The sequence below is a fragment of the Lepidothrix coronata genome, unplaced genomic scaffold (genome assembly GCF_001604755.1).
Source record: "Lepidothrix coronata isolate B3197 unplaced genomic scaffold, Lepidothrix_coronata-1.0 Scaffold83, whole genome shotgun sequence".
NCBI classification, from domain to species: Eukaryota; Metazoa; Chordata; class Aves; order Passeriformes; family Pipridae; genus Lepidothrix; species Lepidothrix coronata.
Genome location: NW_016690263.1, coordinates 1,797,569 through 1,812,686, shown reverse-complemented (window position 1 = coordinate 1,812,686; position 15,118 = coordinate 1,797,569). Strand labels below are relative to the sequence as shown.

At 35.5% G+C, this 15,118-nt stretch overlaps 1 protein-coding gene across 11 annotated transcripts in view; it reads right to left on the bottom strand.

Moving 5' to 3' along the window:
* Positions 1-15,118, bottom strand: part of HECTD1 (HECT domain E3 ubiquitin protein ligase 1) — a 61,605-nt gene that overhangs the window by 12,819 nt on the left and 33,668 nt on the right. For 7 of the 11 annotated variants that reach the window (XM_017820413.1, XM_017820420.1, XM_017820414.1 and 4 more), the window contains 10 exons: positions 14,951-15,056; positions 13,906-14,040; positions 13,681-13,820; positions 12,870-13,193; positions 12,272-12,438; positions 11,913-12,089; positions 8,418-9,254; positions 4,595-4,816; positions 2,716-2,849; positions 508-664 (listed from right to left, as the gene is read on the bottom strand). In XM_017820413.1, coding sequence (XP_017675902.1) covers positions 508-664; positions 2,716-2,849; positions 4,595-4,816; positions 8,418-9,254; positions 11,913-12,089; positions 12,272-12,438; positions 12,870-13,193; positions 13,681-13,820; positions 13,906-14,040; positions 14,951-15,056 — 2,399 coding nt within the window. The remainder of the gene's footprint in view (positions 1-507; positions 665-2,715; positions 2,850-4,594; positions 4,817-8,417; positions 9,255-11,912; positions 12,090-12,271; positions 12,439-12,869; positions 13,194-13,680; positions 13,821-13,905; positions 14,041-14,950; positions 15,057-15,118) is intronic. The other 4 variants (XM_017820419.1, XM_017820421.1, XM_017820424.1 and 1 more) reach the window with 2 other exon arrangements.

Below are 15,118 nucleotides of genomic sequence, written 5' to 3'. Positions count from 1 at the left end.
TTTTTTTTGAGTACCTCCACGCTGATGAACAGGAATGAACTAAGGAGCAAGATCAGGTGCTGTGCTGCTGATCGCACAGACGGCTCCCTTACTGTATTACCTTCCCCCTTGCCTCTGCTTTGGACTGTTTCAGCAAGCCCTCTCCAATCAAAGCTATTCTGGGTAGCTCTAAGACAGTTTAATCCCTGCAGGTGGAACCAGACATACCAAGAGATTTATCACATCTTTATCCTATCAAGAGATTTTATTATTTATCATTTTAAGAGATGATCCCAGTTAAATTCATGAGTTTGCCTATTTTACACAGCATTTAATTTACTTATTCCCTAGTAATGCTTGGACCTGCGGAGGTAGATGAAACTCTCACTCAAACAGAGAAAAGCCACACAGCCACAAAAGCATGTTGTTCTGGTTAACGGTGATAGGATCCCCAGAACAGTGGGCCCCTTAACAGTGAGTCTCCCTCCTAAAGCCAGATTAAGCATCATAAATATCTTGTCAACATACCCGGTGGGGGGATTTCTAGGTCAGTTGTCTGCTGGACATTAGTACGACCAGGTCTTGGGTCAAAAGCAGGAACCAAAGCAGAAAATTGCCGTTTCAATACATAATCATCATCCCATGTTCTTCTACGGCCTCCTTTGGTTTCATACTCCTCTTCTTCCTATAAAAAAAATGTAGTTGTTTTTTAGATTCTGCTACAAAAAATCATTTAAACAAAAAATTAAAACTTAGGGAATACAGCAGCCACATAAACTGAACTGCAACTCAGCCCTGGTGAGGCCACATCCGGAATACTGTGTCCAGTTCTGGGCTCCTCAGTACAAGAGAGACAGGGAACTCCTGGAATGGGTCCAGCTTAATCAAAGATGATTAAGAGACTGGAGCATCTCTCTTATGAGAACAGGATGAGATATCTGAGCCTGTTCAGCCCTGAGAAGAGGTGACTGAGAGGAGACCTCATCAATGTATACAAGTATCTGAAGAGGGGGTGCCAAGAGGATGTAGTCAAGCTCTTCTTGGTGGTACTGAGAAATAAGACAAGAGCCAAAGGGCAGAAACTGATGCACAGGAAGTTCCATCTGGATATGAGGAAGAACTTAATTACTGTGCAGGTGACTGAGCACTGGAACAGATTGCCCAGAGAGGTTGTGGAGTCTCACTGTGATTTTTGTCAACATTCTGTCAATTCATTACGTCTTCCTCAATTTTCAGAGAAAACTGACATAGAAGAAATCAAAGTAGGCACTTGGTTTTAGTTCCCCTTAGCGGGAACCAAAATTATCAAAACCGCAGACATAGAGAAACCAACAGGGCTAACCTTACAATGGGTATATTTACAGTTTCTGGAAAGAATTAAACATTCCATGAAGCACCAGAACACAGGAAAAATACAAAGTATTGTAGACGAGCAAACTTGGTGTAGATATTGTGTGTATTCCACAAACTTTGTAATATCATAAGTTCAAATAAGCCAATGGCATCAAAATAAACACATTAGTTTTTCTGAAAACAAGAAGCACTTTTTTCCAAAGTGTATCACACATTAGTATATAAAATATACACATTTTATCCAGAGATTAAATCAAAAATACTAGAACTATTATGGTGGGGAAAAAAAAATAATCTAATTTTCAATGAGCTTGAGCAAGTATAAATTGCTTATGAATTTTCTACAACAAGGTTTTAATCTGTTGAACTCCTCACTGAGAAGAATTACATGGTATATCAGAGGGAATAGTTCTGGAGACCAAAAAGGGAAAATTTTCTTTTCCAGACCTGCTTCTTGCTGTGTAGTCTCAATGAAAGTCTATTCCTGCTGCTTCCCATGAACAATAGTAACTCCGTTTAACATTTTCTGAAAAGTGGTCAACAGTCTACAAACTCATGTCACTGTTTGCATTGCAGATCTATTTAAGTAGCACTAGCTTTTTTCTTCCTAATTTCGTATATTTGTGCAGAAGGTGAAATAACAAAATAATTAGTAATGTACTAGAGTTTCTATTAAGAGCATAATCACTAATTTAAAATGCTAAATATTTTGGTTCAAATGAATAAAACTTTGCATATTAAATGCAACAGGAAGCTTCTCTAATTCCATAAAACAATATTTACTTTTATTACATAAAACATTAAATTATTATTAGTGAAGTCCTATATTTTGCAATATCCATTCTGATCACTTCAGTGGTGGTAGTAGAAGAGCAAGCATTATTCCCTTCCACTAAAGAACAACCAGATGAAAGGCCAGAACTCCCAACAGTGTAAGCAAAATCTATTGCCCCCCACCCTGTTGTTTTTTTGGTGAGATTTTTTTAGAAGACATAGTTCCTCTAACAAACTTTTTGCTTCATGCAAGCCTACAGTTAAACACATCCTAGAACTGTATCATTATGAAATGCAGCAGCCTACCCACAAAGTTATACCATTTCATCAGCCATTGAACTAGTGATCCATCATTTCCACTGTCTGTCATTTTTTTCCCAGGCTGGTTTTACGATGTTCATTCTGACCTATATGGTCTCAGGGTGTGCTGGTGTTCAAAACCACTTTTCTTGTATTTTTTTATTATATGCAAGAAACTAAAATCTAAATAAAATTGTTTTAATTAACGGAAATATTATAGCTAGGACTTCTTATTGCCAAAAAAATCTGTTGATTTTGAATGCATCTGCTAGTCAATTAAGATACCATCTTATGCTAACTGTACCATACCATAACTTCTTCATATTCCTGATCTTCTTGGTTATCATCTTCATTTTCATCGTCTTCTTCATCTGGTTCAGGTAGATCCTCATCATCATCTAATTCTGCCAATAGAGTGCTAGCTCGGCAGCTATCAAGAAAATCTATAATACATACACATATATATACATTTACATACAGAACAAAAGTCAAAAATAACCTTTAAAGTAAAATTTTTTAAATTAAAGAACAGAAGCATTGGGCAGAGTGAAAAAACAAATCTCACTAAAACAAGAAAGAAAACTAAAACATTGCTTATTGCATAAGAAGATAAAAAGATGTGTTAAAAGCACATTTAAAAAGTCCATGGCTTTAGCACATAGCTAAAAAGTTCATGGGTCTACTCAAGACCGTAACTAACAAAAGCAGCACTTAATATTGGTATAATTAATAGTGATCAAGAGTGATCAGTTTTTTGTTTGCTTATAGCAAACATAATTACACTTATTTTAAATTACTAAACATCTCAAAAAACAGGTACACAAATGCATACTGTCTGTTTCTATGTCTAATTAATTTTAAAAACAGGTCAGTGATGTAATTTCCACTAACAGTGTGTCTTGGACCTCAAATTACATTTAAGATAAACATTTGAGTGATATTTTTAAAGATTCGATTGCTAATTAGTTACTGTAACAAGAAATTGAAGGCAGAGACAAAGTTCAATTTTACCAACCTAGTACTAAGACTTCAACAACATTCCAAAGAGGTAGAATTTCATCCCAAGAAAAGAATTTCACAGCAATACAAGTGGATGGGATGAAGCTTTCAACTTTTACATTTTTCTATACATATAGAAACTGCCTATACTACTGAAACACCCTATGAATTGTTGCCACCACCCATACAGAACATTTAACATACTCTATTTGCTCAGTTGTTTGTGATATATTTTAAGACTTGTCACCCAATTGAAATATCAAATCAGACTTAATTAAAAGAATAAAAGGAGATGGTATATGTAGATATATTAATCAACTGCCTCCAAGCAGCTCAATTCCAATATCCATTGAAATGACCAGATGTTCTTCAAGTAATTTAAAAGGCAACAAAATAGAACACAATCTTAATCCAATAAAATTTTAAACAAATCAAGCACCTTTTTTTCAAAAACATCTCGCAATCCAATAAACTTTACATTAGGAAGTATTTTCCCATATCCAACCCAGGGTTTTTTTTTTAATTCATTTTATCATCTTGATTCCTAGGTACTACTGACCTAGTTATCTAAATCTTCTTTTCCAATATTCATATCCTGCAAGTAACTACTGTGCTAAAGTCTGTTTCTAGGGTATAGTGTCCACATAACTCTGGATGATGTTCCTCAAATCATATAATTCCATTCTCCATGTCATTTTAATTTTTGTGTTTTTTCCAATTTTTTGCAATGACTATGATGGTACTGAGGTACCTGGAACCTATTTTAAGTGTACAGTATGCCTAATGGTGGATGCTTTTCAATCAGACTAATACAAGGTACCTCAGGCTGTGCATGTAGCACACCTACAAAACACAACAAGAAATAACATTTTGATTTTAATTACAAGTACATATGAAAGCTACATTAGATATTAAATTTGATGATGGAAAATATTTAAGTGCCTAAATAGAGCGTATCATAAATAGTAATAGCATGGGATACAAACCACTTAAAAACATAAGGAAATACTACATCATAAACATTATTTTACTTACTGCCTTACAGAATTAGCAACATATGAACAGCTCAGCTTTCAAATACTTTTCAGTAAATAAACTACTACACGAGAAAATCACAACAATGGAAGAAAAAGGCAAAAATCATTAATGGGAAGTCTAATGCTTACGTTCATTTAAAAATGAAACTTACCATATAAAGAATATTCTGCCTCCTGCCCTGTATCGCTCTCACTAGATGTTGATGTTAGGCTAGTAGTTAGAGTATTACTAAGCGACTGACCAACAGATAAAACTGTAGTTGCTGTAGCTACATTGCTGCTGCTAGTAACACTGGATGTAGACATGGTCACTGTTGATGTGGTACCAGTTGTAGTCAGATTAGGAAAACTTTGGGCACCCATAAGAGGAGAAGCTATAGATAAAGATATGGTAAGATAAAATAAATGATTTGATGACTTGAAGAGTACAACTTACATGCATGACTCCTGTGTTGAAAAATATATTTGGGATTGAAAAATTATCAGTGTGTTATTTTACATAAAGAACAACAGAATATAAAAGGGAAGGGTTTCCCAATGCAAAAGTGCACCTTACAATGCAGATTGTAATCCACTTCTGAGCTTATTCCATTGTGTATATTAAAAATAAATAATTTTATCAAATAAATCCCCAAATCCCACTGTAAATCTGAAATTACTTAATTTTATTTTCAATGTATGAAGAGAATTTCTGAAATCTATTACTCCAATGTTGTGGTCTATCTTTAAGCCTAAAATGTAATTTAACCTCTAAACAACAATACAGTCATATTATACAGGGAAAACAACTTAACTATATATAAGTTAATTGAGAACAGTAGAAACATGAAACCTGTGATTATTGTGAACTTTTCTAAAGTTCTTAAAGGAGCTCTTTTCACATAACTACTAGACTATAACTATTAAAATATGTTATCATCATGGTCAACAAACCTGAACTGACCGTACCGTGAAACACAGTGACTGACTTATGTTGGATCACTTATTTAAATAATTTTCAGAAAAAGCAAGCAACAACTAAGAAGTTACCTTACTGCACATTCAAATAAAACACAGTAAATGCATTTTAGTTAACAACTGAAACAAAACTGAATTCACTGTAGACTCAATAGAAAGAATTTCAGGTAATGTACGTAACTGAGTATAATTTATACCGATGTGCAAGTAGATCCCAGTCTTCAAAACATTTTCTCACGTGCTTATCTTCAAGCAAGGAGATTAATCACACATTTGCACGTGAAAACTTGATGGGTCACCTGTACTTAGAATTTAAGCCTTATGTTTTCCAATCTACTTTTTCTAAACGTTATCAAATTCAAGTTTTGCAATTTTAAAGTACACATTTCCATTATTGCAGTTTATGTAAACTAAGACACTGTTTTTTTAAAAATAAACCCCATATCTGAATTTCAGACTATTATTAAAGTTTGCAAAGGTTACTACCCTTGAAGAAGGGTACAAAGATTCTTCTCTTAACTACATTTGGTAGTTTTTGTGAAAAATAAATGTTACTGTTTCTGTTTTTCTTCTTTGTCACATACTGCTCCCATCCCAGTCCCTGCCCCTTAGGAAGTAAGTAACATTTTGCAAATAAAAATATAACAATGCAGGAAGAGTGTAAAATAAAAATATAATAATGAGGGAGAGTGTGAAATTTAAATCTAGAGTTGTTAATAAGCTTATCTTCATCGTTATGAAACCATGGAAATGAAAAACCAAAGAGTCTTTCTTTTGTTGTTGAAGAAATTGAAAATAAGTTGTTCAGTATGCACATCTTCCACCCACTGCTAATTAATAGCAGTAAACTCTTTGCTGTTACAGGAAACAGAAAAAGCCATTAAGCATCAGCATTTCAGTTGCTCTGAATTCAAGACCAAATTGAAACTGGCTACCCCAGACACCACTTAACTTCTGGCAAATACTGATGTTTTTCAATGCAACCAGTACAGCAAGTCCAGAAACGCTTACATCACTAATCACGATTTCACTCTTTACTTTTTGGGTGTTGGTGTTTTTTTTGAGGGGTGGGGTGTTGTGAGTGGCTTGTTTGGGGTTTGGGAATTTTTGGTTGTTTTTTTTTTTTCTGGAGGGGAGGAGTTGTTTGGTTTTTTAACCTGAACAGGTCAAAACCCCAACAAATTTTTAAAAATCCAAGCTTGTCACAATGGTCTATGGTGAAATTCCTTCAATTTAGTCTCTGATCTCTTTTTGGGGCATGACTCACCATTTACAGTTTCTATTCATAAAAATGTGTAAAACAAAATAATTCCTACATGAGGGATAATGTAAAGTATGAATATTTTAATCAAATAATTACATTTTTAATTTGCCCTATTCTTATTTCTAACTTCTCCAGCGTACGGCATCAAACATTCATGAAATCGGTTAAATACGCTGCTGAACTATTTTACCATGTTTTTCAAAGGTGCTCTCTTCCCTCTTCCCCCAACACAAAACTACTTCAGAACCAGAGGCACTATCTGCCTAAAATGGGACCAATTACTGCAAAGTTTTCCTTGAATATCTTATTTACATTTTTAATATAGGCTTCAAACAATTCCCCCCCATCCCCGGTATTGCAATATGAATGTAAGAATACATTAAAAGAAATAAATCTCCCCAACAAAAAAATAGAACATTCAGTATTTAAAAAAAATTAAAAATGCTAAAAGCAAACACCATATTTTTAAATAAGAAAGCCTAGAATCATAGAATTGTTAAGGTTAGAAAAGACCTCTAAGTCCAACTGTTAACCCAGCACTGCCATGTTCACCATTAAACCTTGTCCCCAGGGGCCACATCTACACAACTACTGAACACTTCCAGGGATGCTGATTCCACCACCTCCCTGGGCAGCCTGTTCCAATGCCTAACCACCCTTCCAATGAAGAAATTTTTCCTAATAAGTAATCTAAACCTCCCCTGTCACTTCTTACCTGGGAAAAGAGACTGCACCCCCTCACCACAACCTCCTTTCACATAGTTGTAGAGAGCAATACATCTCTCCTAAGCCTCCTTTTCTCCAGGCTAAACAAACCTCAGCTGCTCCTCATAAGACTTGTGCTCCAGACCCTTCAGCTTCACTGACATTCTTTTCACATTCCTCGGAAAGCATGAAAGCTTAACAAGAAGCTGAGTGGTTTTTTCTAGCTTGGGTAATTTTACCTTTTCTGACCTGCCTACCTCATGAAATGCAGCTCTCCAGTTAAAATACAATCACCATCAGAGAACACAGTAACAACTTTGATGGCAGCATGCTCAAAATAGTGAACTCTCAACAAGAAGGTTTACAGCTTCCCTTGCTAATAGCTTAATCCTACATATAATCTCAGAACGTGCAAATGTTAAAGCATGTACACAGTCAATTAAAACACTTAACTACGAAGTTCCTTACATTTAATGCACCTGAACAGTTCACCGAATCTAAGCCTTAGTGACGATACCATCTTTAGAAAATATACACAGTATTGAGCAGATTATGCTATGCAGCCCAATAGAATGAAGGAATCTACTAATATTTCATTATACTGAAGTTCACTTTTTTCTTTCTGCTGTTCTTAGTTCCTATGCTCAGAGACTTCACAATACGCACAAACTGCCTCCTGAAGAAAATCGCAAAATAACGGAAATAGACAGGTACAAGGTGAATGTGCAAAATCTACACAGATCAGAAAGCATAAATACCTGAACATGAGCTACTGTTGCTAGACTTCCAACCTCTTGGTCTAAACCATACTGTCCCTCTCTTCCTAAATATATAACAGGTATAAATTTCAAATTACCTTCTATTTGATGGGTACTTTTCAGCTGACATGAACTCTGTGAGCTTTTCGTAAGTTTTACAGGTACACACAAGGTCAAGGGTGCTCTAAGTTCATTTCTCTATCAGGCCAACAGAATCCAAACTTGTTTAAGTGTAATGAAAGCCAAAGAAACAACAAAAGCTTCAACTAAAAATAAAAATAGCTTACTTACTTGCAGTACTCACGACATTTCTTCCCAAAGTATTAGTATTGTTATCACTGCTACTCCGGCTCAAATTCATGTTGTTTGTGGCATTGGTACGTGCTATGTTTGCCACTCTTCGTACAAAGGACTCCAGACTAGAAGTTTCCCGAGATGATAAGTTGGGAACACTTGCACTAGAGCTCATCGGTGCCCCAGCAGCCAACAAAGAACTGACTGAGAGTCTGTTACTTGCTGAAGAGCTCAGAGGTCGTTGGGAAGCTGCTTCTTTATTAGTCAGTTCGGAGACTGAACTCACGTCAGGAGAGCTTACGCTAACAATTCCCATGGATATAGCACTGGACTCCCCAGGAGTACGTATTGAGTTATCAGGACCTAACTTCCTCTCTGCATTTTCGTTTCCCATGTCCGCTGTCAAGGTGCTGGTGCTCGCACTGGAAGACGACCCTATGTCAGCCTGAGGCACGCTATCAGCGGATGACAGAACAACAATTGGTTCATGGACGTCAGTGCCTGAAACTATATTTTGCTCCAATACACTTTCTGATCTCCGCTCCATTTTGGTCGAACCCAAGCTGATGTCGCTGCTACTTGCCACGCTACACACAGAACTGCTGCTTCCTTTTCTACTTGAAGAGCCTGCAGCAGCAGTCGTCTTGTCTGGACAGTTGTTTTTCACCAAGCTGCTCCATGACTGCGTTGTGCCTGAAACAGTGGATGAAACAGGTTTGGGTGATGCCGCTGAATCAGGGTCGTACCCTGGTGCAAGCTTGAGGTCAAACTTTCCTTCTGCGCCCATACGGTAAGAGTTAGAGCCACCAGCATCCCAGGTGACATCAATCCAGCCTGGAAAGGGACAGGAGTTTGTGAGATCCAGCAGAAAGCAGACAGGAGCGTGTCAGACAGTAGCTCCACAATGTGGGATCAGCTTCTCTTAAGGGCTGCATGTCGAAATTAATGAAATCACTAAATAACCCTTAATGCCAATTAAAAAGGAAGTGTTTAAATTTAAACAATTTAGTATTTTGTAATGTTGTCAACACTGAGGCGGCAAGAATGATCATCCTCTATTTTCAGGGTCCCAGACTCCAGCCAAAAATAAAGTTTCCTTCAGGAAGGAACCTTACCTACTAGAATCTCTAATAACAGAAATGTATATTAAAATGTATTATAACCTTATTAATATCTGTCTAACAACCTTATTAATATCTGTCAAGAAGTTATAATTATTGCAAGGACATTCTATAATATTTTTCTTAGTTGGATGGTTGCGATAAGCATATTTACCCAACAGAAGATACGTCATGGAACTGAAACTGATTGGTCTGGGATTTCTTATTCTTGCCCTATTAAAGTGAAAGAATTAATTCACTGATACACAGCTTTTTAGTTCAGTGAGTTACACAGACTCAAATAGTCCTTTTTCACAGGAGAAGTCTTACAGCAGTCAGGTAAGGACTACTTCAAGCAAAATTTCAGGATTGCAAAGAGAATATATTTCATAGAAAGAAACTTTATCCTGGGACCAAACAACACTCAAAAAAGATGCTACTCTCCAATTCCTTTATTGAATGATTATTTAGAATAGCAAAATTTCTTAAGTTAAATATAATAGATCTACAATAATAAGGATAATGTGCAAAATTTAGCAAACCAGAACAGAAATGGGGGCAAAATGATTTATTTTTATTTGTCTAAATATGTATCACAATGTAAGAGTCACCCTAAATTTCTCATTGTATCTTAACTGCAACAAATCTTGGTGCCACTATTTTAGTTGATACACATTTTCTTTGAAAATAAAATCTTTAAAGCTTAATCGTCTTCTGCAACCTCAGACAAACTCAAAACAAATGTCAGGTCCAGATGTACACACATTTTTTTTTTTATTGAAATAGAAGAGAGCTAATTTCAAGTAAAATATTCTTTTTAGTACTGTCAGGTGCACGCAAGTGCTTTCAACTATCCAACAGTCACCACTGCTAGACAACAGAAGATCACAGACAACTTTCTATTTAGAAATATCACTCTGGAGGAAAGGTATTTAAAAACAGATACAGTTTTCAGATCGGATAAGCAGACATCTCATCCCCAAATGAGCAAGCTTAGATCATGTTACTCTCGTATGATTTTATTCCTTCTTCATGAACTATAGCTGAGTACCATCACTCAGTCTTTGAAGGGTAAAGTTGTGAAGCAAGCCTGAATTTTTTTCTTTCTATAATTTATTTGTCTTTCTTATAAAATGCAAAAAAAAAAGTTCCATACTGTAGTTTAGGAATATCTGACAGGGTATTTTGTAAAAGCATATCTAAACTGTTCTTGTTCTGTATAGTTCCTTTCTCTAAAATATTAATTGCAAACCATTTTAAATCTGAACAAGTTTTAAGTACGTATTATGTACTTGAAGTTATACTGCTCCATCATTATAGCCCTAAAACAACTCAAAATTTGTCTAAACTTGTGAATAACGACCAAAATTTTTAAAATTCTATTTGAAAGAAAGCTGTGACAGGAAAAAAAATGGTTTGGCATCACCATTTCATAAATGAACCTCAATTTCACCTGTGCTTAAATGGGAAAGTTTTACTGGAACATAGAAACAAAAACACTGATTTGGTAGAATACTACTCACCAATAATACCTAAAGTCTTCAAAGTGAGAATGTAGCTATGGATACTGTTGCATCTGATAAGAACAACATATAGATGATGGAAAAATTCCCTACAAGCTGTACTGAACAGCTTAAATAAGAATTTAAGTTTCAAAACATTTTAAGACATTGTACTTTGGACATTTCTCCATGCTTGAGAGCTGACAACAAACTAGAAGAAATTTTCAAGTCTGGCTAAGAATGAACCTAAGAGTGGCTGAAGATGCTTCAGAAACAAGGCAAGTCTTATATACCTCAAAACAGGGGGAAGAGAAGGGAAAAGGTGGAAATCATGTTCAGCTGACAAGATCATCACCTTTCCTGCAGCCTCTTCAGTATCTTAGCTTCCTGAGTACTGACTTCCCTGGCTGTTGGAGGTTTTTATTCTGCTAAGATAATTATTTTTCATGCTTTAACTAAAAAAAATAACAACTTGATCCCAATGAAGCTTGCAAGGTAGGAAAGGTATAGGATACAACAAAAGTCAAGAAAAATATTGCAAATGCTAAGCTAGAAGAAATGAAGAAGGTAATTATAGATCTTGAAGGCCCAAACCTTAATCAGTTCGCATCAATCACCTTCATAGACTTTGCAACAGATGTCTAAATAACAATTTTGTATTTTAGTTAAGCGGAGCTCTACAAAAGTTTCATGTACAGAAAGAATTTTTTTTCATGCATCAAAATGGAATTCACAAATGGACCACAAAAGCTGTAGCATTTGAGTTCCTTCTCCCCAAACTATTTAAAATTTCATCAACTTCAAGACATTACAAAAGAAATACTTTAATGATACCCACTCCACATGATCTAATCATGGTACAGTTACAAATTTGGGTAATTCATGCTCACCATTATGTAATTCTCCTGTAACTGTGCCTTCACCCTGTGGGCTTCCATCCTGATCTCTCCATTTCCAATCAATTCCTCTGATTACACGAGCTCCTGGAACCATGTATTTTAACACCTGAGAACGGACCAGACGTCGCTGTCTTCGCAAATTTGCTTCAGCTTCTTTAGCAGCTTTTCCTACAAGAGATGTAAATTGAAATGAAAAGACTTAAAAGTATTGAATGGGGAATAATTTTGAGCTTATTTCTAAGCAAATTCCACTGCAAAAATTAACCTCCTTTTTCACGTTGATTTTTCTATTGTATGCTCACTAGCATTTTAAAAGAACAAATAAGATATATACACGTTCTTTTTCTTACCCAGCTGATCTTCACATACTCCGTTCACAGTGCCATAAAGTTCAAATCCAGAGAGGGAGAGGTAGTGTGTTTGCCCACTGGCATTCTTTCCCATCTGTTTTATTCTAACATGTCTCCAACCTTGTTTCTCATCTTTTGGAGGATCTAAAGGCCACGTTGCTGTAGACCTTTAAGTTTATTAAAAAGGGAGTGTTGGTGGGTGACCAAAAAAAAAAACACAAAAAACCAACAACCAAAGCACAACCAAAAAATCTTAGTACCAAAGTAAGCAAAATCATATTGCTGATCATGTGTTACAAGATACATAAAACCTATTAATACTAGGAACAAACTCTGGATGAGTGTTAGTGCTACTATTTTGTCAAAAAATCAAATGCAAAATTCACAATGATGGAAAAGCACAAATACCATTACGTGAACCATACAGAGAACTTGTGAATCACTTCTTCTCCAGCCCATCCTTGATAATTTACATTGCCTACCATGTCTTTATATAGATATATCATTAGAACTACAGGACAAATTAAACTAGTCTATAGACAAGTATATTTTTAACTGAGCCCAGTTTTATGAAAAGTGATAAAATACACTGACATACCCTGGTTCGTTGAGACTACAGTCATCAACATGAGTATACAAAGTAGTCCAGTTCTGTCCATCCTTAGATACCTGGAACACCCAATTTCTGAGAGCAGATCGTCCATACCCTCGAGCATGGCGTAATGTGTAAGCTGACGGTATAACCCAAAGGCCAAGATCAATGGCAAACCAAGCATTCTTATCATCATTAGTATGACAATTGAGAGCTGAACTGTCACGGCTCAGGATGTCTTCTAAACGACCATAAGGCAGATTTCTTCCTTCTGAGGATGTAACCACTACTAACCCGTAGGCTGCTGGATTTACCCACTCATATGCAGTTCTATATTAAAAAAAGAAAAATGTACTGATCAATTATTACTTACATAAAAAAAAAAAAGGTATCGGCAACATTTGACATTTATTGTAAATTGTATATTACAGCTGAGTTTATCACAAACCAAAATGATTAATATAATTTTAGATAAACAGATAACTTTAGATACGTTTCAAACATTAGTTGTTTGGATTTTTTAAACTACTGTAGCAAAGGAAAAAAACCCAAGCCAAAACCAAACAGAACCACAGCAAGCAAAAACAAAGACCCCATTCCTTCATTTCTTAGGGAAGCATAAAAATTCTCAACACAACTTCAGTGATTCATATTCTATTATTTAAGTAGATCAAAAAGAAATGTAATTCTATTGATCAAAAGATACTTCCTGCTCCTAAAAACATAACTTATTTCATTTCGTTATTAATTCTCTCCCTATCCTGCCCCAAGGTCTATAGTTTGTCTTACTTAAATATTTAGCTTTGAAGAAACTCACTTTGCATTTGTCCCAATCCAGTAAATAATTCCATTTTCATCAAAATCATGTTGATGTCTGAACACAAATGTTTGGCCTTCACGTAGTTTTCGTACAAAAACAAACGAAGCCCTATCAAAGTCGTACCATTGCTTTGCTACCTACATATGAATGAAAGGAAATGAAATATTAAAGAAACAGAATACAACCATTCCCTGTGAACTCTGTGTGTGGTATGTAGCTCACCATTTTTAGGAGATATTGTTCTAGAGATTCAACAGTTGCCAACGGTTCCATCTTTAGCATTCTCCCAGTCCGATCTATCAGAGATGTCTCCCCCGAGGCACGTTCCAAACGGAACCTCAAGCGCCTTGTTAATATCTGAAAGAGTAGCTAAACATTAATACAGGCTTTTCTGTTCATGCTCTGAAATTTTAAGAAAAAGTTTCAGTGGCATATCAAGTATCTTTGCATAACTTAAGCAAACTATATTCTAATGAAACACTTTAAAATGTAATTGATAGCCTTATTTTTTTCAGTTAAGCAATGCTTTAAGATGATAGTCAAAGTCAATAACACACTCAGCTAATGTTTTCTCACTTCTCCTGTGTTTTCATAGCTTTTATTTGTTGACTAGCAACTACAATAATATATAAATTGAAAATTATTTTCAAAAATATTCAAGAGCAACAGTGTTTTTGCAACTTTCTGCAACTATTTGCTAATAATTTAACATAAAACCAGAAATATTTACACTTCCTTAGCATGTTGCAAAATCCTGAAGTGTGCTTTCAAATAGAAAAAACTAAGAATCCACACAAACTGGAAAAAAACAAGTAATATTTTTAGCCAAACTGCCAAGTGTCCTGTATAAGAAGCTGATGATCCTGCAGGTGTCTGAACATATAGCCCTAGATGGGACCCTTTAAACAGTTAAAACCCATCCCTTGTCATTACAAATAAAGTCTAATAATTGCCTTCAACTAAATGCTTAGTCAAGTAGTAAGGATACTTATAAGGGGGCACATTCCTTTATAAAGACAACAATACTTGAAGACAAAAGAAAGAACAAACACATTATCTCTTCAATCAAAATTTACTTTCACTTCACAGTGTTAAAGTCACAGTAGAGGAACACCCATACATTTAGGTTAAGTGTTAGAGAAAATAGATGCCAAAGAGTTCGTTGTTCTTTACCTAATTCTATCCACTTCTGCAGACAATGTGTGCAATATATAGCATTCAGATGTGTACCACCCAGGGTGATATGCTGTTATCACTGTACATTTACCTGAAGATTATATGTAGATCCTGGTGTATCATACAGGTGCAGAGGTAGACGTTCAATGGATTCTAACACTGCTATCAATTTCCGAATTAATGCAACTGCTGGACGACTGTGAAAGTGAACAGTTACCATGTTACCACAAAACAAAGGAAAAAATTCTACAGTGTCTCA